Source organism: Phacochoerus africanus, chromosome X (genome assembly GCF_016906955.1).
Source record: "Phacochoerus africanus isolate WHEZ1 chromosome X, ROS_Pafr_v1, whole genome shotgun sequence".
In the NCBI taxonomy this organism is placed as follows: Eukaryota; Metazoa; Chordata; class Mammalia; order Artiodactyla; family Suidae; genus Phacochoerus; species Phacochoerus africanus.
Window position 1 is genome coordinate 23,302,189 of NC_062560.1, and position 27,593 is coordinate 23,329,781.

The 27,593-nt window shown below is 40.9% G+C and overlaps 1 protein-coding gene across 1 annotated transcript in view; it reads left to right on the plus strand.

Moving 5' to 3' along the window:
• Positions 1-27,593, plus strand: part of POLA1 (DNA polymerase alpha 1, catalytic subunit) — a 307,921-nt gene that overhangs the window by 179,909 nt on the left and 100,419 nt on the right. Inside the window, exon 35 of the mRNA XM_047764123.1 lies at positions 22,154-22,270. Coding sequence (XP_047620079.1) covers positions 22,154-22,270 — 117 coding nt within the window. The remainder of the gene's footprint in view (positions 1-22,153; positions 22,271-27,593) is intronic.

Genomic DNA, 27,593 nt, shown 5'->3' on the forward strand with positions numbered 1-27,593 from the left:
TTTTTTTTTTCCACTTTTCACAGATCAGGAAGCTGAATCTTGTAATAAGAAACTTGGCCAGTGTTAGAAGGGTAATACTTTGCAGAGCTGGGATTCAAACTCGGGCCTCTCCCATTCCAAGTCCATATATTCTTTTCAAAAAGTTTTCTTCACCTAAGAGTGACAATATTCATCCTCCCTTTATCAAGTTAGTAGAAAATTCAAAGAACAAGATAGGTGTTCAGTAAATGATTGAATTCATTGCTGTGGAAGTCTTATTGCTTCAGCTGCTTTGGTCATGTGATTGGGCATTGAAATAGCCAAAGCCTTAGTAAGAGCTCTCTGTATCCTCAGAGATGGCTGATACAGCAAAGGCTTGGCAGTTGTACTCCCACGCAAGACTGTTTACTTGAGACAAATTCTTTTTTTTTGTTTGTTTGTTTGTCTGTTTTTAAGCTTTGCTCTTGTTGATCCCAACATTCATGGGTATTGTTAAATGTCACGCTTCTCATTTACTATTTGCATTTCATTTTAAGGAAGTAAATCTCATTGTAGTGGCATGAATAATTTATGCTTCTGTCAAGGAACTATTAAAACACCAGAGGTTGAAAAATAGGCACATTCTAAACTTTGCACAAAAACTAAGGACCTTTTTCACCTCACCGCGAGTGTTAACTCCAGTAGTAAACCTGTGCACTTACTAAAAAGCCATGGTCTCACTGACTAATTTAGGACTCTATGCCTCGTTGTCATTATGTTCATAGATAAAGAAAATTTGGCGTTTTGTCTTTCATAGAAAATAGACCTTTGTAACTTTGGGGGAACTGTTTGCATTTTTATTTAAAGCAGGAAATTTTAAACGAGGTGTATTTATTCTTGAAAAATGAGTAGATAAGGATTAGGAAGGAAGATTGCCCAACCTAAGAATAAAAAGGATTTTGATTTGAGGGACACAGACAATGTGACTGAGCTTTGGGGTGGCAAAAATACGACCTGTCCTGAGACAGGTTTTTTATCAACTTCTGTGCATATTGATAAGTTCAGCCTATTTTGCAAACAGTTACTAATGCCATAATGCATTTCCCCATATCTTCCATCTGAATTTTTTACTATTATTGATTGAGGATTCAATGAGAAATGTGTTTAGAACCCTGCTTTCTGTGGTAATCACAGAAGTCAGTGGGAAGACAAGAAAATTGTATTGAAAGAAATTGTGTGCGTGTGTGTTTTGTGTTTCAGCATAGATTATCTCTGCCAAAATAATAGCTGTCATTTTGTTCTTGTTATATTAGTGGCCTGAAGCTTACCACTGCTCCTTTTGCCTTAGTTTTGCTTCTGACCACTGGCTATTACCCTCAGCAAGAAGACCTTTTTAATTGAATGTCCAGATTCAAATGATTCTTGTCCTAATACTGTCGTAATTTTGATCCATTCCAAGTTAGGGAGCCCTAAGTTGTGACCTCTCACCTCAACATGAGAGCCCTTTAACATTCAGGGACTTTGAAACTTGACTTCTGTTTAGAATTTCATATCATGCCCATCATGGGGGGAAGAGATGGAAAATGTATACGCTGAGCCTATAGGACTTCCTGCAGTGCTTATTAATCCTTTATGGATCATTTGAAATGTTTCTAGTTTATTTAAGCTTTGCTGCTTGTATCAGATTGTTCCTACAAAAAAAGAAAAAGTGATCATGCTTTGAATTTTTAAAAATGATCTCACTTTCAAGCAAAAGCACTTTTATGCTCCATTAAAGTTGAATTTGCCAAACTCTTACATCGCATTAACACAAGCTTTACTGGATAGATAAACGTGTTGTTCAAAGACTGACTTGAACTTTACCAAACTGTGTATTAAGATTTTTATCTTTATACTTTTTATTTCTTAAATTATTTTAAAATAGACTAGTAAAGTAGACTAGGCTTGCCCAAGTGTACTGTCTTAATGACAAATAATTTTTCCATTTGATTTAAAATATTAATATAGATTATGAGCTAATTGAGTATGAAGCTACAGTAAACAAAATATCTGGAGCTATTAATTTAAATTTTTTCGTACTTATTTTATATAATCAATACCTCAGTAAGCTGTTTTGATTTTGTGTCTTGAAATTTGTGTGAGTGATTTAATCATTTTGACATTTTAAATTTTTACTCAAGTCTATCACGTACTCAGTATTGGGGGGGGGGGTTAGTAGGTTTGCCAATAAAAAGAGTCGTTTCTCACCCCTTAACCAATTTAGTGCGTTTTTTAAAAATATGCACGAAACATCCTCCAGTTTTCTATGAATTACAGTGTGTTACCCTCTTTGTTTTTATTTATTTCATGAAGTTTTTAGCTTGGAAATAATCTCCCAGTGAGTATCCTTTTGACCTAGAGTGTCTTAGAAAATTCTAGTCTCATTTGTACCATGGCTTCCTGGCTCCCAAATGCCATTAGAAGAACTTGGTCTTTCCTTTGTGTCTCCTTGGCCTTGAGGTTTTAATTTAGTGTGTTTGTTATGTAAGCTAGTTTTCTACTTGAAATGACTTTCTGTATTTTTTTAATACACGAAACCTTTACAAAGTTTAAGGTTTTACTTTATCCAAAAATATACATGCATGCTCTTTTTAAAGAACTAGTTTACATTAACGTTTTTATAGTGACTTTGAAAATATATATTTTTTTAATGGTAATAAAAATAAAATTTAGTATCCAGCTACATCTTTTTCAGCTCTCATAGATTCTACTTTTTTTAGCTGTTAAGTCACTAGGATTCTTAATAAGAAGGAAAACGCATTTTCAGTAAATTACTTTTTTAAGGCAAACCACAAATTGTACACACAGAGGGAAGGGAGAACCTTTTATATGCCTTGTGGAGGGAAAATCTGAAATAGCAAGATATTTTAATGTTATAGCTCACCATTTCTGAGAGATTGATGGTACCTTGTTAGTAAGAAACTGTATTAACTTTGACTTCTAATGTAAAAATCTGCACTGAATTCATTTTCGCTAATTCGCTTTATGCTTATCTCCTAGTGTTCCCATGACCTTTCAGAAATGTGTAGTTCATATTTTGTGCTCTACAAAAGCTACCCCTTAGGTTGTATTGAATAACACAAAGTTGAATTATGAACATAATGGCAGTTCTCTGTGGCATTTCCAGTTCAAGCTTACTTTTAGTCTGCTAAATTCATAAGAAAAGTGTTTTTTTAATGTTGTCCATGTTAGGGAAAAGGTTAAATAATGCTGGGCTTCTCTTCATGGGCAAACAGGGAGAGTCATTTTGGTTATTTAGTGGAAGGTTGTGTTCTCATGTTTTCATTCCTCAGCCAGCATAGATGATGTTCAGGATTGTTTGGGAGCTTTCAGACAGGGCTTACATACTTCTACAATGTTTCATAAACTGCTCCTTGTCCGATGGAACTGAAAATCACCAAGGGATAAGACCTTGAGATGCGGCATTACTTCCCACGTTGGTGTATGCTTCCCAGAGTTGTATACCTAATTAGAGAAACCACAAGAAGAGGCTTGAGTCACAAGGACTTGGAATTCTCTGAAAACTCTGATTTCTAGCAGAAAAGCCTGGTTAGAAAGTGGATGATGGGAATTTGTTTTCACCTTCAAGGATCATCTCCCTAAAAATGTAATTTCACTTGCCATTTATCGTCAAGCATAATCTTCCTAGAAATGTAATTTCACTTGCCATTTATCTTTACGCCAAGAAAACTTACATTTTGCTTATCTAGTCAATATTTAATTAATGTAATCATCACTGAGTTGTCTGCTGTGAAAAGGACATAGAGAAGATGAGCTGTTTTCCATGTTCCAAGTAAAATGGATCCCTCAGTAATCCATCACCAGGCAGTGGCTTCTTGGCATTCTGATGAAATATTTTAAATATGCCTTCAAGAAGAAAAGCCCACAAGTGCTACGCTGTGTATTGTCAGGAATGAAGACCTGAATGCACTTGCGTGCGAATTACACCTGTTCCTAGGTCTTTACGGGGATTATCCCAGGGAAGAGGGGGAGGGTAGGTGTTACCTCTGTATCCAAGGGGGCACACCTGAAGGCTCCCCAGGTGAGGTGAGGGGAAAGCTTTGAATTGGCTCCTGCTGTTCCATTTTGCCACAAGGCTGCTTTATGGGCCTCCTGCAAAGGAACAGCTTTTGGAGTCTCACCAGCAGCCTGGCCTGAGGGAAGCTAGAATATTCAGCCACTGGAATTGCTCTTGATCGCAGAGAGTTGAATTCCAGCAGTTTAAAATGGAAAGCACCTTTCTTCAGCTCCTATGGTGTGGGACACTTTACTCCAGGCCCTAGGGGTTCCAAGCTGAATAATAGGGTCCCCGCCCTCGGGGGCTGAGGGACTGGCCTGTGGATGCCCTTCTGCTCTCCCCTTCTTCATCCTCTTCCCTTCTTTCCCCCATCCTCGAAATACCCTTAATCTTTTCTGTTGGCACGTTTGGGCCTCCAGCTCTTAGTCAAGCTCGCTCTCTTGCACCCCACGTCTCCCAGATGAAAATAATCATCCCTCCAAAATATAGTCAGAATGATATTTTAAATACAGGTGCTGCATGTTGTTTGCCCTTAAGAAGTGTTTGAATTAATTATTTGATAATACATTTAATTCCTACAAATATGTGAAAATTTCAACTCTCTTGGTGCGTGGGAGGGCGGGGGCAGAGTTTCTCTTTAAAAGTCACTTCAAGTACTATTTTGGTTTTGATATTCCTGGTGCAGGCAGCCAGGATGGAAGCAGGGCTGGATAAAGGCCGAATCTTTTCTGCGTAGGGAGTCAGTTGGCCAGACACGTGAGCACGGTGTCCCCGATCCAGGTGCCTTGCGTTGTCGTGAATGTTCTTGTCATACAGTAAATGTAGCGGTAGGGTGGGGAGGCTTCCTCCTCTCACACTGTCACGCAGAATGCTTCAGGCGGTTGACCACCTTGACGCTGGTGGCTTTATGTGTTCGGTAACTGTGTGTCAGTTTGTAGCCAGTTAGCCAAGTATCTTAGACCTTCTCTCCTTTCCACGGAATTTATAGAATCCATTCTGTACCAAAAGGCTTTCCTTCCTCAGAGATAGTTTGGAGTCCCCCATGCGGGGATGTCAATCTCTCTGCTTGGCATCTAATACACAGGGCCTTCTGAGCATGTTCCCAGGGAAGGAGAGTTGATTAGGTAGAGACTTCGCTGGTTGTAGTTAATTAATGGCCTCCTCCAGCCCCATTGCCTGCTTTCCTGGAGGTGCACTCAGTGACTGTACTTATGCAGCCAAGTCACATTTTTCGTTAGTTTTATTATGTGAAACATCAGATGAAGAGCTAAAGAGAATCTTTTCCCACCAGCATCTCCTAAGCTCCAGAATGGACTCACAAGTGGGGCAGTGGACCGACTGGGCTAGCACATGGCCAGGCCTGCTAAAATCATCTCACCCTCCATGGGAGGCACATCAGGCTTACGGCGGATGGATGAGATGTGAACATAAATTCAGAGGCTAGTTAGACGATTCAGAGAGCAAGGTCAGGAGGGCTGGGGAGCTGAATCAAAAGAAGGGTTTTTTTGAACCTGTTTCTCTAACACATGAAAACATCTGTTAAGGTGGACAATATTTTCCTCAAGGATTCTTTCCTTATGCTTCCTACAATTTAGAAATTGTAGGTCTTGGGAATATATATATTCAAATCCTTAATAATCTAATTATTTGAAAGGGCATAAAATATCTTGAGCTTTGAGAAGAGTAGCATAGTGGGCAAATGTCAGGATTAGTAGCTGATTTTATATATAGTATTTTTTTCCCCTTTCTTCTGTCATTCTAACACTCTACCTCAGACTGGCTTCTATATGTTTTACACCTTGATAGTGTCCTCTTTAGCCTCATGATTTCTGCTTATTGTCTTATTTGTATAAATACATGCCCACTTATCACGGCCACACCCTGGAGGACCTGCTAAAATTCAGACTGCTAGGCGCCACCCCCACAGTGTCTGATTCTTGGTCTGGAGTTTGCTTCTCTTAACATGTCCCAGCTGATGCTGATGCTGATGCTGCTGGTCCAGGGACCACTTTATTTATTTATTTTTTTATTTTGCCTTTTCTAGGGCCGCTCCTGCGGCATATGGAGGTTCCCAGGCTAGGGGTCGAATCGGAGCTGTTGCTGCCGGCCTACACCACAGCCAGAGCAACGTGGGATCTGAGCCGCACCTGCAACCTACACCACAGCTCATGGCAACGCCGGATCGTTAACCCACTGAGCAAGGCCAGGGACCAAACCCGCAACCCCATGGTTCCCAGTCACATTCGTTAACCACTGCGCCACGATGGGAACTCCCAGGGACCACTTTAATAACCACTTCTCTAGATATTCACTGAGGCTTATTACTCAGTCAGGAGCAGTTGCATGAGAACAATAACAACATGAAATCCTAACTTAATAATGGTAGAGTAATGAGGTTTGGTTAAGAGGAAATGTGTTCAGTGATGGGAATGTGTATTTTCTAACCTCAGTTATGGATAAATCATGAAGACTTATAGCGAACCTCATGTTTATTTTTTAAAATTGTCACAGAATTAGAGGAGTCTTGTGCTAGAACAGGCCTTTCAACCATCTAGCCTGATAACGTATAGACTTCTTTATGAAGGAAGAGACTGACACTGCCATAGTTGAGATCTCTCCAAGTTCATTTCTTTTTCCTTAGAGCAGAGACAGGAGAAGTGATTAGATAAGAAGACTTGTATTAGGGAAGGGAGCTTTTAAGAGGACTAATTCCCCAAATAGGAAAGGAACCATTTTAGTATTTAGTCAACATCTACTATATTTAAATTAAATTCAGCTCCAAAGTTGATTTTAGGCTTTCTGAGTCAAAAGGTCTATAGTAATGTTAATATAATTTTTTTCCAGTTGCAGAGATCCTTTGATGGCTTTTACTTTGGGGGTTCACAGACTAGGTTCTTGGAACGTCTGATACTAGAGATATCCCAATGAAAAAAAAATGTTGATAATTATCAAGTTTTGAAAGTATTACTTATTGTAATTAGACAAGGGAAAGAAATAGTAAATAAAATTGGAAGGAGAAGAGGTAAATTATCATTGTTTACAGATCCATGCAAACCTAGAAAACTCAATGAAATCAACCAGAAAACTAAGACGAAAAGAAGATGACCTGCCATTTATTAAAATTTTTAGGAGTTTTGGAGTTCCCGTCGTGGCGCAGTGGTTAACGAATCCGACTAGGAACCATGAGGTGGCGGGTTTGGTCCCTGGCCTTGCTCAGTGGGTTAACGATCCGGCGTTGCCGTGAGCTGTGGTGTAGGTTGCAGACGCGGCTCGGATCCCGCGTTGCTGTGGCTCTGGCGTAGGCCGGTGGCTACAGCTCCGATTCGACCCCTAGCCTGGGAACCTCCATATGCCGCGGAATTGGCCCAAGAAATAGCAACAACAACAACAATAACAACAACAACAAAAAAAAATTTTTTTAGGAGTTTAGAGTAATTAAAATCTTTTGGTGCTCTCCTGATTTTAATGGAGCTAATATAGAAAGTCCAAAAATAGACCTAAAAGTTTGCATTTAGTCTTACATAAAGGGTGGTGCGTATCAGTAGGGAACAGTCATCTGGGGGGAATAATACAGTTGAATTTCTTCCTTGCTGCCTACATTGAAACAAATTCAAGATGGGTCAAAAACTTCAACTTAGAAAATGAAACTAGGAGTTCCCATTGTGGCACAGTGGAAATGAATCCAAATAGTATCCATGTGGACATGGGTTCGATCCCTGGCCTCACTCAATGGGTCAGGGATCCAGCGTTGCCATGAGCCGTGGTGTAGGTCGCAGACACGGCTCGGATCCCAAATTGCTGTGGCTGTGTTGCAGGCCGGCTGCTGTAGCTCTGATTTGACCCCTAGTCTGGGAACCTCCATATGCCACGGGTGTGGCCGTAAAACAGCAAATAAAAGGGAGGGGGGGACTATAAAAGTAATAGTTTTTGTTTTGCTGCACCTGTGGCATGTGGAAATTCCTGGGCCGGGGATCAAACCCACACCACAGCAATCACCCAAGCTGCTGCAGTGACAACCCTGGATACTTAACCCACTGTGCCATAAGATTATTTTAATAATCTTGGAGTTGGGAAGGAAAAATAATTGATAAACTTGACTACAAATTAACAAATAAAAATTTCTTCAGGGCAAAAGTTAGGCACGCATACTCACGTGCACACCATGAAGTCAAAAGAGGAGCAATGAATAAGGGAAAATATTTGCTGCCCCAAATAAAGGATGAATTTCCTTCACATAGAAAACACTCTTGCAAATCAAGGAGAATAACACCAATAACCTAATAGAAAAATGAGTTGGTAAAGGACAGGAACAAGCAGCTCATAGAAGAAGAAACGCAAATGGCTTATAAACATCAGAGATGTTCAGGCTCTCGCTTAGGTTCAGAGGTTCAAATGAATATCATTTCCCACCTATCAGAATGATAGAGACCAAAAGTTCGAGAATAGTAGCATAGGAAAGGGTGTGGGGAAGGCAGTTGGTCAGTGTAGAAACTGGCACGCCCCCTTTGGACCACAATTTGGTGACATCTGTCAAAATTTTAAAAGAAGATACCTTTTTGACTCAGCAAATAACCTTTTAACTCAACTTGGTTATCTCTCCTTGCAGATGTACAGGACTTGCGAATGTTGTCCAAGGTGCTGAACAGCATTATTGGTAACAGAGACTGAAAACAACCTGATTGTTAGTCAGAAAAGGACTTATTGCGCTATTACACTCATACAGTATGACTCTGTGCCGCCATTACTGGTCTATATGTGCTTATAGGGAATGATTTCGTCTACTTTTAAGCAGAAAACAAGATTTAAAATAGTGTATATAGTATGTTTCTTATATTTTTTAAAATAAGAGAAGATAGTTATTTGTAGTATAATAATAAATTGTGCTTAACCCATTATTTTCCAAATATTTTTTCAGTCTCTAATGAGTACTTAAAAGGTCAATTAGATACCTTATATTGCCTTTTTTGGACTAAGTCTTTGAAACTTGTGCTGTATTTTACAGTTCAGTCTGGACTAGCCACCTTTCAGGTGCTCAGGAACCTACTTAGGGCTACAGGCTCAAGCACTAGGCAAAGTAGGTAGGTACAGAGAGCAAAGAGCACCGGGCTAGTTCAGAGACCCAAGTGGCCTTGCAGCTTATTGCTGTGACAGCGTGCAATGAGTTTACTTTTTCCTGGGACTTATTTTCTTTGGATAGAATGTGAAGGATTAGACTAGAGCTCTAAAGTTTCCTCCAACTTTTAAATTTAGGGTTCAACTACATTATTTCATATTACTTGTCAAAGATAGAATTGCACTTGCTTTCTGAGACACGATTTTTACCAGCATGCCGAAAACTCTGTGTTCCTAAGTGAAGCACACTTGATGTTGTAGGGACTGTACTGCTACGCTAGAATAAAGGGGATATTGGTTTAAGGGGAGACTACTGCTAAGCTACATACCTGTTGTAGACTGGGGAGGACTTGGTCAGTTCTTGTAATAGAAGTACATATGGTGTGAGGCTTCGCTAATTCTAATGGCACACAGAGAACCTGGAAAGAGTAAAAGAGAGAATCACATCAGTAGTACCTAAAGGAAGAGTAAATGTTGAAGGAGAAAGAATGGAGAGGGAGGGTTTTTTTTTTTAATACAGTTCTGTTTATAAAGTTCATTCTTTAGAAGATAATAACCAGTAGTTCCCTTAGAACAAGAGAGAATGAGAATAACACGGACAGTGACTCTCAGCCATAGCCACACATTGGAATCACTTGGGGAGCTTTTTAAAATCCTGATGCCCATTCTGTACTGCAGACGGGTGCTTCTCAGAGCCTAGTCCCCCGGTCAGCAGCGACTGTTGCATCACCTGGGAACTTGTTAGAGATGTGCATCCTCAGGCCCCGCCCCGAGACCTGCTGGCTCAAAAACTCTCATTGGTGCCCAGCAATCTGTGTCATAACGTTCCCTAGGCTCCCAGCATTGAGAATTCTAGATCAAGAAAGAATCAGGGTGGAGGTAGCAGTGGCTTTCATTTTCAGGGCCAGTCTTCATCCTGCATCACCTGTGAACATGGAGCTGGAGGTGGCTTGCAGTCCACCTGCTAGATGTTTGCCATTCCTGCTTTGGAGATTTGGGTAATTTACTGGCATTATAGAGAGAGCCGAATGTTGCAGTTCACAAATAGAAGTCAGGAAGTGTCCTATCCAGTTGGGGGAAAAGAGAGAGCAGGATTTAAAAAAAAAAAAAAGGAAAGGGAAAAACACTGCAACTACAGAAGCCCCAAAAGGTTGGGGCAGGAGGAAACTAGTATACTAAGTAAATGTTAGAAGTGAGGAAACTCTCGATTACAAAATATTTCATTTATATGTAAGGGGTTTTTTTGTTGTTTTTTTTTTTTAAAGAAGTTCAAGTGTCATGATGATTTTAGGCCCACTTTTTGAACTATCATCAAGTCTATTTGATCAAAAAGTACTAAAGGCTTCTTGAACCCTTTATCATTTGGCATTAAAAGATACATTTCCTCTCCACATTTGGGCTTTCGATAGGAATGCACTTAATATGGGTATGGTAAATTCACAATGAACTAAGCCAGAAAATAAAATATATTTTCCAAGTATAAAGAGGTTGTCAGTGACTGAGAAGGAGTTAATGTGTCACATTCTTTTGATTTCTACTCCTCCGGAGAAATCACAGTATCTGTAATTTCGGAGGCATATTCTGAAGAATGTTGTATTGTGATCTCTCTAAGCCAAATCTTAGGTATCTGTCTGGGAGTTTTCAGCCCTGACAAAATAAGAATGGACCCATTATAGCATCAGGTTCATTTGATTTTTCAAAAGTTCGGGGGACTGTATATGCAGATCGTTTGAGAGAGTGCTTTTGCTCTGCCTTGTTAAAAGCAGATGGAGGAAAGCAGGCTGGGCTGCGTTAAGAGTGAGTTTGGTGCTTCTTATTTTTCGAGAGCTCGGCGGTATAACTTCTGCAACCCTCTTTCTGTGTATTTTTCTTTTCTCATCCCCAAGCATTACATTTGACATGGGAAAGTCAATTTTGATAATTTCCAAAAAACTAGGCATTATAGCAGGATTTGCGCCTCTTAGGCAAATCCTAAGAGGCTCCTTGTCGAACCTGCCTTTCACACCTAAGTAAAGCAGTTCTGATGTAACTTTTCTAATCATCACATGTATTACAGAAAAGAGGATAGTAGTCATTTTTGAGACCATGTCTATGAAAAATATGGTCTTGATTTTTGTATTAATTTCTGAGTACTGAGTTTATATTTTTAGATTGTTTTGTGAATTGGGCTGAGTATAAAGTGGTTTTCAGCACAGGGGTGGTATGGTTGAAACATCTTCCCTAGATAGCAAACACATGCATTTCACCAGCTTTTTTTTGGACAGAGCTACAGTTAATAATTTCTTTACAGGAAAAAAATGTATGGGTTTTTTGTTGCTGTTGTTATCATTTTCTCATCTTCCATTCTGGCATTTAAATTCTGAAACTTCATCTCGCTGTGTAGACTTACCTTGTCTTGCCAAGAGGAAAGAAGTGGCTTTTCTGCAAAGCTAAATAGTTTTTACTTTATTGTCTGCTACGAAACAGCTGCTGATACCAGAAAAATGCCGTCTCATCATTGGGCCTGGGGTGTCCAAAAGAGGCAGGAAAAAAAAAAAATGACTGTAGCTCTCTGTCTGCCCTGGCACTCTCCTCCTTTCTCTCCGTTTTCATTGCCGTGAAGAGCAGGAGAACAATATTCTGCAATTAAGGATTCCATTAAGTTGAAGAAAAGAGCAAATGGGGGATGTTTGTTCTCCAAGCTGAAAAAATTTGTCTGGGGTGGGGGAGATACTGGTAGTGGTATAGACAGAGGTGGGTGGAGAGACGAAGTCAGGGCTGTTTGTTGAATATACTGTTAAGGACTGTTACCATCCTAATTAATCAAGTTAGAAATTACAGCTGTAGTCGGTTTCCCCCCAATTCTTGTTATCAATTTTCTTCTCTTTTGAGACAAAGCAAATATAAATTTTGTGTTCATTTGTCATTCGTTCTTTGACTTCAGCATCTCTGAAAATAACAATGTAGCACAAAAGCCCAGTATTTACCTAGTTGTAATGTGGGTTGCCATGGTGTTTTGCAAATTATTGCAATTATGTTCACCATGCGAGTCGCCCTTGGTAACTGGCGAAAAAACTGATAATCCTGTTTTGAACAAAAGGTCAAATTGCTGAATAGAAAGTCTTGATTAACTAAAAGATGTACAAAGTGGAATTATTTCCTACCATTCAGAAATAGTTCTTGATCGGGTTTGGGGGAGGGGGTGAGTAAGTACATCTGATTACTGAAGTACAAAGCATTGAAAGGATGTTGTCTTGAGCCTTTCATGTAGTCTTAATGGTGGCTTTTTTGTCAAATTTACCCATTTGCGGCATTGAAAGAGGCAGCTGCATTTAAGCTGGAGAGACGGTGCTTTTTCAAGAGTTCAGTGCATGGAAAGTTCTCAGCAGTATCTGCAGTTTACTAGTAGCCCCTGGTCTATTAAAACTGATGTGCCGCATTTGAGCCCATTGCTCTCAGTACTTGTGAACCCCTCTGGCTGATGATCTAATAAAGTGCTCTTACTGGACAATCTCTGATCAGCTACTTAAAAAGGAGCTTGGGGGAGGGGGCGGAAGGGAGAAGCCTCGGAGGCGGGCAGACGTGGCATAGGCCAGAAGGGAGCCGTGAGGGCTAAAGCGAGAGGTCTGTCTTGATGGTAATCGGTGCTGAGGTATTTGCCATGGGGTTGTGGGTTTTGTGCCCCAAATCCCTCTAAGCTGTGATCACAATTTTTTCTTTTCGGGAAGGAAATCTTAATTTTATTCCAAATTGAGTAAGAAAAGATGAGAAATGTTGTTTGGAAGTTTGAAAGTCCACTTTTGTGGATTTGCTTCTTAGATGATGGGCAGTCATAAAATCATGACTCCACGTTGTTGTAAAAGCAGAAGTTTCCCAGGTTACAGCCAAAGGTCAGATGGATTTCCTCTCTTCTGAATCTGGCAGAGCATCTGGAGGAGAATTTAGGAGGGAGGGAGTCTCTTCTTTTTTTTAAATGGCCACCTGAAAAATCAATTCTCAAAACTTTTGAGAGTGTGTGAAAGTAGCATGAAAGCAAAGCAGACCTTAACAAGTTTGTGGGTTTACATTCTACATCACCTAGCAACCCCCTGGCTCAGCCAGATCTCTTGTCTACCCTTAGTTCTGTTTACAGACTATTCAAACGGCCCTTCGAAACCATGAAAGATATTCAGTTTCATTAGTACCATTCTCAAGGAGAAAATAATTAAAGTTAAATGAACAAACATTGCCTGGTGATGGTTTGAAGTCCGTTCTGATTTTAAGATGCCCTTTGAGGCAATTGCATAGATAGTTCAGTTTTAACGTTTGTTGTTCAGTACCCAAAGGCATATCACATTAAACCATACCGATAAATACTAGCCTGCAAACAAACAGAAAATAAAAATTACGTTAGCTAGACTTGAGCAAAGAAAAGAAACTCTGCTAGTAGTAAGTTTCTAGGCATGCCCTCCTGATTAAATTTTTTTGTTTGATTCCTACCCTGGACATCTGAACTGATCCATGTGTACACTGAATAAAGACAGGGGAGGGGGGTATGGAGAACAAAGCACTTCTCTTTAAAACGGATTTATTACGTCCCTTTGGAGACGCAATATCGTCAAGCATTCAAATCATATTCCATATAAAGCTGTGTGCATTTTAGTGAGTGGCTTAATTTCATAGATGATTCTAATACCGATAATATGTGCCCTGCCACTTTCTACTTGGAAACTGCTTGTGTGCTTAAATTGACCTATTTTCATAATTTCTAATAGTAAAAGAATTATTTTAAAGAAAATATTTTTGGGGAATTCCCATCGTGGCTCAGTGGAAACGAATCTGACTAGCATCCATGAGGACACAGGTTTGATCCATGGTCTCGTTCAGTGGGTTAAGGATCTGGCGTTGCCGTGAACTGTGGTGTAGGTCGCATGTGAGACTCAGATCTTGTGTTGCTGTGGCTCTGGTGTAGGCCAGCAGCTGCAGCTCTGATTCGACCCCTAGCCTGGGAACCTCCGCATGCCTCGGGTGCGGCCCCCCCAAAATACGTATTTTATTTTTCATGAGCCTTTTCCCCCATAAGCCCATTCTCTGAAAATTAATCTTGGAAACAACAAAACACATGATAAAGCGCAAAATATTTTTCCTGTGTTTTAGAGGTTCATTCATATTGAACCCTCTTGGCAAAACTGTCTGTTCGCTCATTAATAACAGTCTCCTGATTATAAAAACAGTATGTACCCTTGTTGTAGAAAATTTAGAAGATAATAACCAGTCATGGCTTTTTAGAGTATTTCCTTCCAGTCTTTTTTTCTGTGTACATATTTGTGAAACCAAGACTTAACATTTGAAGCTTACTGGTTAGTGTGTGTCCACACCTAAGGTGATGTTTTTGCAAGAGTGAGGACTTAAGAGGCAGGAGCAGTTTTGGATAACGAACAATTTTTCTTAGAGGCTTCGTCACTAAAAAAAAAAAAAAAAAAAAAATTTTTTTTTTTTGTCTTTTTAGGCCGCACCTGCAGCATATGAAAGTTCCCAGGCTAGGGGCCGAATCAGAGCTGTAGCTGCCAGCCTACACCACCGCCACAGCAACACCAGATCCTAACCCACTGAGCAAGGCCAGGGATCAAACCCACGTCCTCAAGGATACTAGGTGGGTCCGTTACCGCTCAGCCATGATGGGGACTCCCATCACTAAAATATTAATGTAAGCATCAGCATAGCCATTTTTCCTTCTTCTTTCCTTGCCTTAACTGACACATCCATTTATAACCATTCATGTTAGCAAGTTGGACATTCATCATGGTTGGAATATTACATCCCCAAGTCACTCGTAGCTTCACATAGGGAAAAAAGAGTCTTTTGTGAAAAGGTTTGTAATACAACAGAGATTAATAGAATGCGGGGAGGAAAATGCTTTCAGTTTCTCGTGTAAAGTGAAAGCAGGGCGGCTTGGAAGTCTTGTATTCTTACTATTTGTATTTTGTTAGATCTCTAACATCCACAGTACATGACTGGGTTGCATGAGCTCTTTGTGCTTTGTTGACAGTTGACAGACAAAGCAAAATTATTCCTGAAGCAAGGTAGCATGTACTTAGTTGTGACCTATTATAGCCTAAGAATGTAGCTAGCTTTTGAGTTGGATGAATAGGGAGCGTATTTTATAGAATAGGCTTGAATATACTAAGAGAGATTTTAGCTGCCCATACAGAAAGATACATGTCCTCCATTGAACTTTTTTCCCCAAAACGTAATTTTCCATATAAAGTGATTTTAAGTATATTTTCCCCGGTTGCTTGCACAGAGACAATTTTAACTGCTCTAGTATTGTCCTACAGTGGTAAAATAAAATTGCTGGTAATTGTTGGCTTTCTCTGCTCACAGTATAGCAGGAGAAGATGGCCCGCATGGGGCTCTTTAATGTACCTCAGGTACGTAAATCTTCTGATGCTCAACCTCTTGATTGCAAATTAAAATAGCAAGGCTATGGTATTGGATTTGATGTGAGGCAAAGCAGAGCAACTTGCTAATTTTTCATGTAATATACAATTGCTCAGGGTGGAATTTGTCCACTTGTAGTGCTATTCAGTGTGTTTAAATGAGGAGCACTGTTTGCATCTAACCTATCATAGCAGTTTGGGAGTGCTCCATTATCCTTTCAGCAAACTGATGGCAGAGCCTGGTGCTTGCACAAATGATAAGATCAATAAGTTTCAAATAACTTGGATGAAATGACATGTGACTGTTCGTCACTTAAAGACATGTCTTACTTTAAAAATCAATTTTAATAATATTTAAAATTCTTACATTGACCAACAAGGCACTTTCCACTTCTGTTTTGTTTGATAATTTTGTTAAAAAATATTTTTGTATTAACTTTGGTGAACGGTTAGGTTATGTATGTATTTTTCCTGATTTGCTCTTTCTTCTCCTACCATGGCTCCTCTCTGAGAGTTAATAATCGCTCTTTGACCTGCCAGCAGACTGCAGCGTAGAAGATTTAACGTTAAAAGCAAAACTATGTTCCTGTTAAAACTTCCCCTGGAGATCTTAGGAAAATTTTCGCCCAGTTTTGGGTGCAAATGTGGGTCAGAAAGCAATTTGTTTTTTGATATTTCTGGAAATCCCAAATCACAACATGTCATTCTTCAAAAGCAGCTGTGGGCCCACACTGTGCACTGTCTATAAGAAGACCCATTTTTACACTAGGGATAATTCTGTGACAGAAAAATGTGAATGCAAGGGAACCCTAGAACATTTATAAATGGTTTTGGGCGAAAAGAGCGTCTGGTATTCTCAAAGGGCATATAGTTTGGAAAGAGGAGCTGTTAGCGGCCATTATCGAAAAATAGTAATGATATGATGAACTCTGGAAGAGCACGCGTACTGGCAGGCCTCGCCCTGTGACCCTGTCACCGCACTCCTGGAGAGCCATTACAGTTTAAACTAAATCATACGTCACTGTAGTGCTATATTGTGTTGTCTCTTGAAAATCTCCGTGAATCCGAAAATAAAGCACTTCCCCTCACTGTCTGTTCTGCCATCTATAACTTCAGATCCAGTATAGTTTTACTGGGAAAAACATGGAAATTTCCCTTGTGTTGACTGCGTAGTTGTACTCTTCTGCAGTCAAATTGGGAAACAACTCCGCCTGGTCTTACTGGTTATCGCTCTTTGTCATTCTCCATTTGGGGATAACACTAGCTAGAAACTGACCAGGCTCCTCTTTCCTGGTTGGAATAGTGCATCTTTTTTTTTGTTTTGTTTTGTTTTGTTTTGTTTTTTTTAGGCCCGCTTCTGTGGCATACGGAGGTTCCCAGGCCAGGGGTCGAGTTGGAGCTGTAGCCACTGGCCTGCACCACAGCCACAGCTACACCAGATCGGAGCCGGGTCTGCGACCTACACCACAGCCCACGGCAATGCCGGATCCTTAACCCACTGAGCAAGGCCAGGAGATCGAACCTGCCTCCTCATGGATGCTAGTCCGATTCGTTTTCACTGAGCCACGACGGGAACTCCCTGAAGAGTGCATCTTTAATGGTCCCTTGTCAGCTGGAGCCCAGCACTGACGTTCCCCAGCACTAGCAGCATGTGGAGGATAAGAACAAGATTTGACACTGCCTGAACGTTTGTGTGTGCTTTCTTATTTGATCGTCTGGAGAACTCTGATAGGGTAAACAGTATTACCTCCTGTTTGATAGACGAGGAAACCGAGGCTCGGAGGGAAGTTCAATGATTTTATACAAAATTACCTGTTAGTAAATAGGAAGGACCGCACGCCAGTGCCCTTTTTCATAACCGCAATGCCATATTCTTCACTGAGTGTGAACTTTTGTGCTGGAGACTGTGGGGGCGTGAGGGGGGTACTGCCAAATGCAAAATGGATGGTTCCCCGAGGGCCTGCCCATCCAGTTTAAGTAAAAGAAGACGGTTCAGGGATCGCGCAAAGCAGAGTGTGCTCAGCGTTAGCTGGGCCAGAGGGAGAAGCCCCTGAGGGGTGGGAAATTTCACCGGAGAGGAATGAAAGTGATGCTCAAGGAGGAGGCAGCAGGCACGAAGCAGCGAGGACACTGAGAAAACCAACACTGTCGGGGGGAGAGTTTGCATAAGAGAATGCTGAGAAAGGAGGAATGGGAGCCAAGCGTGCGTTCTTAATCCTTGATGGAAGGTGTCCGATTGGGGGATGGGAGCCCAGAGGCCCTGGGGAGGTACACTTGGCAGGTCTGTGCGTTGGGTGTGGGAGAGAGTGGAGTCGGGGAAAGGAGGCAGGGCGGGGGCTCTTGTAGTAGGTCAGCTTTGAGGTGTGGGCTTGGCTGGGGTTGGTGGTAACAGGACTAGAAAGCAGCTGGACAGACCTGGTGACTGACTAGAAATGGGAGACAGACTCACCATATATTGGACTCAAGACTATGAAAACTACTGTGAATTTTATTTCCCCTGTGGATTTTAGACCCTTATTATTTTTCCTAAACCTGCGCCTGTGCATTCTTATTTTATTGCTTCTATTCTTTCCATTTATTTCTTCAAAAGATGTTTTTGAATGCCTCCCCTGCACCACATTTCTGGGTCTGGGTGATTTCTGTGTGTGCGTCCTTCTAAAAATACAAATGTACACAAATGAATAGCAATTTGTGTTTAAGGTGCAACTACCAGGAACGCCTCAGTTACAAGCGGAAATCGATCCCTTTTTAGCATGTGCAGACAGAAACCATTTTAGTTGAGGCCTCAGAAATATAATTTAGCAATCAGAACCAATCAGCATTTGACACAATTTCATACACAATGATTTCAAGGAATTAGTGATGCTGAGACTAAAGTAACAGATGACAGAGCTGTGCATGTTTTGGTCAAAGTTTGTTTTGCCACTGGACAGGCTGGCTTCACCTCTTTTGAACCTTCTACTTATAAACATGGTTAAGGTCGCCATCTGAAAACATAATGACCTTATTCCTCTTGGTTACGACAATTGGGCATTTACATGTGGCGTTGCATAATAAGGTGATATATTTGGATGGCAGATGTCCTTAGAGTGGTTCTGGTTGGTTTTTTGTTTGTTTGTTTGTTTGTTTTGGTTTGTTTTTTACTTAAACCCCAAACCTTTTTATAGGTTGGACTGCCAAAGAACTACGTTTTATTAAAATTTTCCCCTTCCATTGGCTCGGCGATGTACCTTTGGGCTGTATGTTATTTCCTAACATGAGAAATGAAAATAAGTTTAATTTTGTCCTTGTGAGTGATAATTAAAAGGGAATTTATACAGTGTTAGTATTTGCATTTGTTTGGTTTTTACCACTCATGAGAGGCAAAATTCACTGTAGGATCTTGTAATAGAAAGATTTGCCTCATCGTGGAACATTTTGAAAGACCAGGAATATTGATTTTTCACAGCACCCATGTTCCTTGAAAAGTACGTTTAGCACAGTCAGTCAGTATTTGCTGGGGGAACAAAGGGTTAACTAAATGTACTTGACAGAACTGAATGGAAACAAAGCATATATTGATTATGGTTAGGGCCTATTTCCCCCATAGAAGAGTTTTGTTTAAAATACACCATGACCAAAAGCTTAATTATCAAAATAAAACAAGAGGCATAAAGAGTTACAGGCTTCTCATATTTTTTTTTCAGCCCCAGTTCCCTTCACACAGTTATCAGCATGTTTAATTTCCATGCATAATAGCACTAGTTATTGTTGTCATTTGTAAAGGGAGATTAACAGATAGTAAGTACAAACAAACCCAAATAAGTACTGAATAGAGAGGTGACAAAGAAGAAAAGACCTCTTTAATGTTAATTATAACTGGTAGGAAGTCTAGACAAATTATATTATCTGTTTTCTATATGATTTGAAAGGACATTTAGTTACTAATTCTGTCAGAGATAGAGTTGGGTGTTTGCTTTAGAAACAGGTGAGGTGACAATTTAGCATCTCCCTGGTTGGCAGCTCACCTAGTGAGTCATGAAGTTGTGATAAATTGACGGAATCAAGTTTCAAAAACATCTGAAAAGAATTGTAGCTCTTTGAACATTGTGTTTTAAAAGTAATTTTAACTTCGAGATTGTATTCGGGTACTTAATACTTTATTGTCTCAAAACATGATAATTGACCTATCTGCTTGCCTCTTTAAAATTTTTGTTTAGAATTGAATTACCGCATCTAGTTGTGAATGTTAACTGATAGATATTCCCAAGTGTGTAAACCCTCAGGTAGCAAATACAGTGTAATAGACCCAAATGAATGATAATGGAGTGGTTCAGTCCAGCAATTTTCATACTTGGTTTCATTTATTAATGTGCCTAAATGGATACTTCCAGAAACAACTAGTCTCACCTTTAGTTTTATAGGCTACATTTAAAATGCAACACCAGGTGCTGTGGTCAGACCCACTACCCCTCCATCTCCCCCCATGCCCACAACAGGCCAAACCAAAGGATCTTGGGGGGGGGTTTTATTGTTATTACTGAGGGGCTATCAATTGTGAGCTGCATGCTTGACTTAATAGCTTTTTTGGAGGAACCATAAATACACCATTAAATGTACATGTCAATTGTAAATGCATCTGCGTTTCATAAATATTAAAATGTGAGTAAAAATGTGTCTTCGAGAAAATGTGGTAATAGGCTCTAGGAATTGGAATACACGGTTGCCTCTGACTCAGAACCACTGATTCTTCTTGTCTGGGGCTTTTGCTGTGGTAGTAGTTGTGTGTCTGAGATGGGTGGAACCCACAGGGCTCCAGCCCTTCCCTATGTTAGCATTTCTTGCTGGTACCTTACAACTTGGTTCGTACAGCCAGACCATAGTGAATTGCTTTTAGTCTGTGTGTGTGTGGACCTTGCTTTCCTGTTTAGATTGTAATTTCCTGAAGCTGTGTGCCTGCAGGCTCTTTGACTATTGCCCACAATGTTTAGTATATTAAATATTAATTTAATATTTATATAAATATGTTAAAGATTTCACAAGGGCTCCTTAAGGTCTTCTACCTGAAAACTTGACATTAAATATTAAAATAGTTCAGCCCGTTGACCGAAGGCGAGAATGAAGTATACTGTGGATGTCTTGATCAGATGAGTTTTATAGTCTTTAAAGGCAGCATATTTTCTTTCAGTCATAAAGTTTTACAGTTTTTACACACCCTGGGTGTGAAAGCCACAAATGGAGGTGGAAGAGTGGATTCTGGGCACTTGCCCTTGAGTTTGGTTGTCACTACTTGCCAGAAGAGGTCACAGTGAGTGGGGACATCCCGCAGCTTTGGTTTCCCACCACATGGCAGCATCACTGAGTGGCAGGTGAACGTCCCTGGCGTAATTAGAGCAACATTTGTGTGTGTTCTGCTCTTCTCCAGGGAGAAAGACCGACAGGTTGTTCAGTTTAGAAACACGGGTATGTGGTTAAACATGTCATTGGCCCATTTCTTCATCATGTCACAATCATATCACACATCGCTCTCTCTAGCCTTCTTTCTTGGGCTCATGTTCTCTCTTCCTAAGTTGTCTCTCCTGTCTTCTCCACCTACCAAACCTCTACTTACTCTTCAAGATCAGTTCAACAGGTCCGCCTTGCCAGACACTCCAAACACCCAAAGGCAGTCAGGTCCCTCTTGCGGCTCCCCAGGTGGGAACCCCAGAGCTTCACCCTCGTTTGCCTGAGGCTCCTCATGCCTAATACATGTGGCACTAAAGCCCACAGGCCCTGGTGCCTTGGTATGAGCACCTGAGCTTTGCTCAACCCCACATGGAGAGTCCTAGATTCCGTCTTTGACAGACATGTCTTATGGAGAATGTAGCGCTGATTTAAGACGGCAACCGTATTGTTAGCACGTCTCTGCCAGAAAACTCAAACGAGCAAGTGAGCGAGGGAGAGTAACTGAAGGGGGAAAGTGAGAAGAGGGTTCTAGAGGCCAGAGAGGTGGGCAATGGCTATTCGAAACCGCTGCAGAAGAGTAGTCAGTTGATTGTCTTGAAAACATTGCAGCCAGTTCTGTGCCTCCAGAGAACATGTGTAAAATAATCTGGGGTCATTTAAAATGAACTAATTACTTCTACTGGTCAGTGTTTCTTTTATGCCAAAGCTAGTTCTAGGCCCTCTAAGTGTATCTCATCATAACAACAAACCTATAAAGTAAGTGTGTGCCCATTTTATAAAGAAGAAAACTGATCACAGCAGTTAAAGCAACTAGTCAGTAGTCACTCGGTTTTTGGGAAAGTCATTCATTTCTGCGTGGTAGTGGTCTTTGCTAGTGAACTAAAACCCATCGGTTTATGTGCTACATGTGATCATAAAAGTTTTTATTGGGAGGTTTTGATGTAGTCGGGGTTGGAGGGAGGGATTTCTTTTCAGAAAAGGGAATAACATCTTGTGATCTTTTTTTTTTTTTTAAAACTTCATGAGTTACCTTTTTAAGTTTGGGTCATGGATCGAATTAACATGTCGGGAAAGAAGGGTAGGGGGCAATTTCAGAATGTCTAAGGAAGGTTGGAATGAAGTGAGCCTGTCTTGATCACGAAAGGCTTTCTCTGTGTACCGTTGGTGGTGGTGATAGGACTGAAGTGCCCTCTTTTCTCTCCAGGGCTGGCTGATTTGTGAGGAGCCCACATGTCGAAATCGAACTCGGCACCTTCCCCTTCAGTTTTCCCGAAATGGACCTCTTTGCCAAGTCTGCATGAAAGCTACACTCCGGCCAGAGGTAACAGTCTCATAAGAACTCGGTGGGGGGCGGGGGGTAAGGGGTGTCTGGTATTTGCCCTGTGGTGATGCCCTACTGCTACGCACATGTCTTTAAGAAAATATCCAGGATTCAAAAAGACGTATGCTTTATTTTTGACATCATGAACAGCACGTGTTTATATCTAAAAGGGAAACGGACTGGTTGCCATATGGGTTTCTCAGGTATCTCTGGTGGCCACTTCTTAATTACAGAGAAGAGATGCCACCCCTTTTTGTAGAAACTGCTGTTATCTTCAGACTAGATCAGAACTCCCTTTGCAAGCAAGGGCCAGGAAACCTCCCACACCTGAACCTTAAAGGCGTATTTGGTTTGCCTAGGACTCCATTTTAGTTCTCAAGCGTTTTCCCCACCACAGCACGTGCACCTGAGGGATAAGGCAGACTTATCCCCAGTTGTTGGTGACTCCCATCTGGGGAGCACAGTCTGGAAACTCCTTCCTGGTGATTAAGATGCCTTCTCCCTGTCGCCCCCTTGGAGCGTCATGGACCCAAGCAGCATTTCCCCAGCTGAGGAGAGGGGTGTTTGAAGATCTTCCAGGCCAAGAGGGTTTTGTGATTAAGGGCATCTAGCAAACTCCAGGCTAACCATGGTTAAGCGGGACTTGCTCTCGGTTGTCTGAGAACGTGTAAAATGATAATGCGCCCTCTCTCTCACTGATCCGGGACTGAGATGTGCCTCAGTTTCCAAATTCATCTGGTCTGAGGATTTGTAAGGATCTGGGTGACAAGAGAGTGAGAATAGGGAACCTGTTAACTCACAGGCCAGTTTTATAACCAAGTCTTGACTGCAGATCTTTTCACTGAAAAGGTTTGATACACAGGCAAGTTTTCAGAAAATACTTTGACATCCTGGTGGCTTTTTATTTTAATTTTAAGATAATATGTCATTTCACAGAATTTAGCAAGAAGGTAAGAACCACAAATGGCTACCACCATTGCTGTGCATTCATTTGTTCTTTTGCATATCTGTAGGATTTTTATGCGGTTTCGATCATAATGAAGATAACGCTTTTGTATCTGTCTGTTATTGAGCATATGTCTGCATTGCTGCTTATTTTTCAGTACTAAAACTTTTAAACACAAATTTAACCACTCCTCTCATTGGACATTTTAGGCTCCTTTCACTGTCCCTTTGCTAGAAAATTGGGATGAATAGTTTCCTGCTTAAATTACGTTTTGGTACCTGAAGTATTGCTTACCAACAGTACATATCCAAGTGTAAATACAAGTGGTCATGGTTCGTGTTGCCACACTGCTTTCTTAGCGGGTTATCCCAACGTAGGTACCAGTTTTACCACTGCCTTTGCAGCATTTGGGCATTTTCATTCATTCATTTTTAACTCATTTGATAAGTATAAAATGTTCCTTGCCTTATTTAGTGTATCTTTGGTAATTAGTGAAGTAGCATGTAGATTTAAATAAAAATACAGAACACGTAAGTAAAAATTAGCTGTTACAGCAGATTCTTTCTACGTCAGCCTCATCCCAAGACTTGCATCAGCAGGTGCAGAAAAAGATCAGGAGCATATATATTTAGTGTGACTCATCAATCGAGTTGTAGACTCCAGGAGAATCTCCTTGCTTCAGGAACCCATGCTGCCTTTGAGACTTATTAAATATCTAGCTCATCAAGTCAAGTTCACTGAAAATCGAATTACTTCTTAGAAAGTCAGCCAGTCTTAGGATTCCATTCTTGGTGAGAGAAAGTAAAAGGAAGTAGATCTGTAACCTTCCAGTAAACGCTGATGGTGTTACTGGTAGTGATTTAATACATCAGATTATCTTTTAACATTTATGATCCTTTTTTTTAGAATGAATGAACCAACCCAGGCAATTTGAACTACTTTCCCCCCCTTCATTTTCTTGTCCTGAGAATAGTAGCATGTTAGGCAGGCATTTACAAGGTTATCGACTCCTCTTCCCAGGGAGAAGCTTTCCTGACTTAGCTCCTTGGGCCATGTTCCGGCTCAGAACATGACCCTGGGGAGTAATTGGAGGTTCAGAGCATCCTGGCCCATTGCCCTTCCTCACAGAGACCTTGACGGTGGAACTGAGCCCGCTCTCCTGCAGTCCTTTTTCAGTTGCTAGTGATGAGAAGAGAATTTCTTAGTTCTGTTCATGAGGTTCCTGGACTTTCCTAGTAAGAGGGAAAGGCTGCATCTTTCTAGAATGACTTCCGGGGAAGCTCCAGAATCAGTGGTGTGATGGACAGAATCTCTGTGATTACCGTAGAGTTTTCCAAAGGGTCTATTTTGCAGCATTATGCCTGATCTGGTTCTTAAGTTCTGGGTTGCTGTGTCAGACATTAATAGTAATTTATTGAACACCTTCTATATCCTAGATACTTTGCTAGGGACTAGGGACATAGCAAGAAGCAGGACATTTCCTTATTTATAAAGCTAGTTTAACATTACCCAGGTTATATAAAATTAATATCTGTGGGCAAAAACAGGCATTTGTAAATAGCCGTTGGGACAGCAGCACTAGACTTGCCTAGCGCTTGACTAGTGGGGACTTCACCTACGTTGTCAGGTTTGATGGTTCTAAAACCCTGGGAACAAAATCATCCCAGCTTTCTTTCTCATAACTCTGGTAACGGGAGCCAGCAAAAGAGCCAGCTCTCATACCCCAAGTCACTTCTGGAAAGGACTCAAGCCAACTGCAACCACGCACTAAATGAGAGTAGATTTATTGTGTGAGGATGAGGCTGGCACAGTAAGAGACAAGTGCTTTACCATCAACCTTGACAACATATGTGAAGGTTCCTGGCAATTTAATAGTATACAAATCGCTGATTATTAGAAATATACTCTCGGGGCATTCTCTGCTGCACAAGAAGTGCAGATAAATGCAGGAATGAAAACTCCAGTGTACGTAAAAGTTCCCAAGTAAATAGAACCCTTTTTCACACTGATAATAGAGACAAAACTTACCCATGTTAGAAAATAAATAATTTAGTATATCTTATTTTAAGGGTTTTGACTTTTTTTTTTCCCTTTTCCTTTTTAGGGCAGCACCCGCGGCATACGGAGATTCCCAAGCTAGGGGTGGAATCGGAGCTACTGCTGCCGGCCACAGCCACAGCCACAGCCACAGCCACGCCAGATCCTTAACCCACTGAGCGAGGCCGGGAGTCGAACCTGCATCCTCATGGATCCTGGTCGGGTTCGCTAACTGCTGAGCCATGACAGGAACTCCCTGGTTTTGACTTCTTAAGGGCCAAGTCTGTGTGGCTCTGAGCTGAACCCATGGGGGATTCTGTATTTATGTAATTCACCAAAAATACAATATTAGTTCCTTTGGTTTGGTTTGGTTTTCTTTGTAGAACTTAGATGTTAAACTTTTTCTCACTAAAATTTCCATTCTTGGTGTGGAGATGAGAAAACATCTATGTAAACCCCCTCCCTGCTGCCCCCCCCCCCAAGCACACCCCAGGCAGTGGTAGAAATAGTTTGTGAAACTGTAGGGCCCTGGGGCAGGAGCCCCATGGTGGAGCCCTTTATTCAGTTGTTCAACTAAATTTCTTGAAGGCCTCTTAAGAGGAAAGCACTAAAATGATTTCCAGTCCTGAAATTCCCTGGTGGCTCAGCAAGTTAAGGATCTGGCATCGTCACTGCTGAGACGTGGGTTCAGTCCCTGGCCCAGGAACTTCTGCATGCCGCCAGTGCAGCCAAAAAGTAAAAATAGAATGACTTCCACTTCTATTGTGGGGACCCCCCCTTAGGGTTTCTCACATTATCCTCTGTTGTAAAATGGTTAATATCTTTTATCATGGAATATGTGTATCATACAGGCGTGTAGGACTCTGGCCTTTGAGGGGGAGGGGAAATACTCATCATCATTGTGTGTTACACTTTCAAAATGGCTGTGGCCGATGGATTGTTGATTTAATAAGTAGGTTAGAGACAGTATGAACGTTGCCACGTCTAGGTGAGACGGTGTCTGTTTCTGCATAAGATGAAAGCATAAAAATAGTTGTAGTCTCTTAAGGCAGTAAATCTTAAGTTGTATAGGAAGAGAACCTTGGGACCAGGATGGAAAATCTGAAACATCTGTCCCTAGTCATTGGTTACCCTCCAGTGGATTTTCATCATGAGGGATCTTGTGGAGTTCTCTGCTGTGATTTCCTGTGCTTGTTTTTTGATGCAGAGTTTGCTAAATTCTACATCCAGATTCGCTTACCATGAAGCAGATGCTAGCCTTCTTTTTCAATATACTTTTTTTCATCTTTCTAAAAAATTCTCATTCAGGTGAAATTCACATAACAAAATTAACCATTTTAAAGTCAATAATGCAGTGGCACTTAGTATATTCACAACGTGGTATGACCACCATCCCTATCTAGTTCCAAAACATTTTCATCACCCCAAAAGAAAACCCTATACCACTTCAGTAGTCACTCCCATTCCTCCTCTTCTTCCAGCACCTGGAAACCACTAATCGGCTTCCTATCTCTGGATTTACCTAGACTAGATATTTCATTTAAAGAGAATCATACAGCATGTGACATTTTGTGTCTGGCTTCTTTCACCTAACATAACGTTTCTGAGCTCTATCCATGTTGTAACGTGTTGGGACTTCATCCCTTTTTATGGCCAAGTAATAGTTCAGTGAAGAGATACGCTGCAATGTATTTATCCCAATTATCCACTCATGGACATTTGGGTTGCTTCTTTCAATATACTTTTAAAGTTTATTTTCATTAGCTAAATAGGTCTTACATTTGGCCTAAATCTGCACCCTTTGGCTCCCTCATTGGTTCTAGTTCAGCTCAATGGCACTACACCAAGCTAGGCTGATCCCTTCCTCTGGTTCTGCCTGTTTTTGAAAACCTTTTAGATAGTTGAAGGTAGTTGTCTTCCCAAGCTCTCCCCTGCTAGGCCAAGTATCCCCAGATCTTCAACCATTTCTCTAGTGCTTTCCTTTCAGTATGATGATCTTAGCCCACACTTGGTGTCCTGATAAAATGAGGAGCCCTAAACTGCATGCAGTACTTGGAAAGCTCTCTTTTGCGCTTGTGCGGAGCAGAATACACCTGCCACTGCCAACTTTTCTAGGTAGTAAATGTCTATGAAGTCTTTTTAGGGTTGCATTAACTTTCTTGGTATCCATATTCACAGCATTGATGCGTTTTTTTGAGTGTTCCGTGTACTCAAACACATACTAATTTCTTTGCACATACAATTCCTAAGCCATGCCCTACCAGGTTTTTTGAAATCCAAGTGGTTTATTTTTGTCTAATGTAAGACTCCATTAGCGGTGTATTAGTTTCCTAGGGCTGC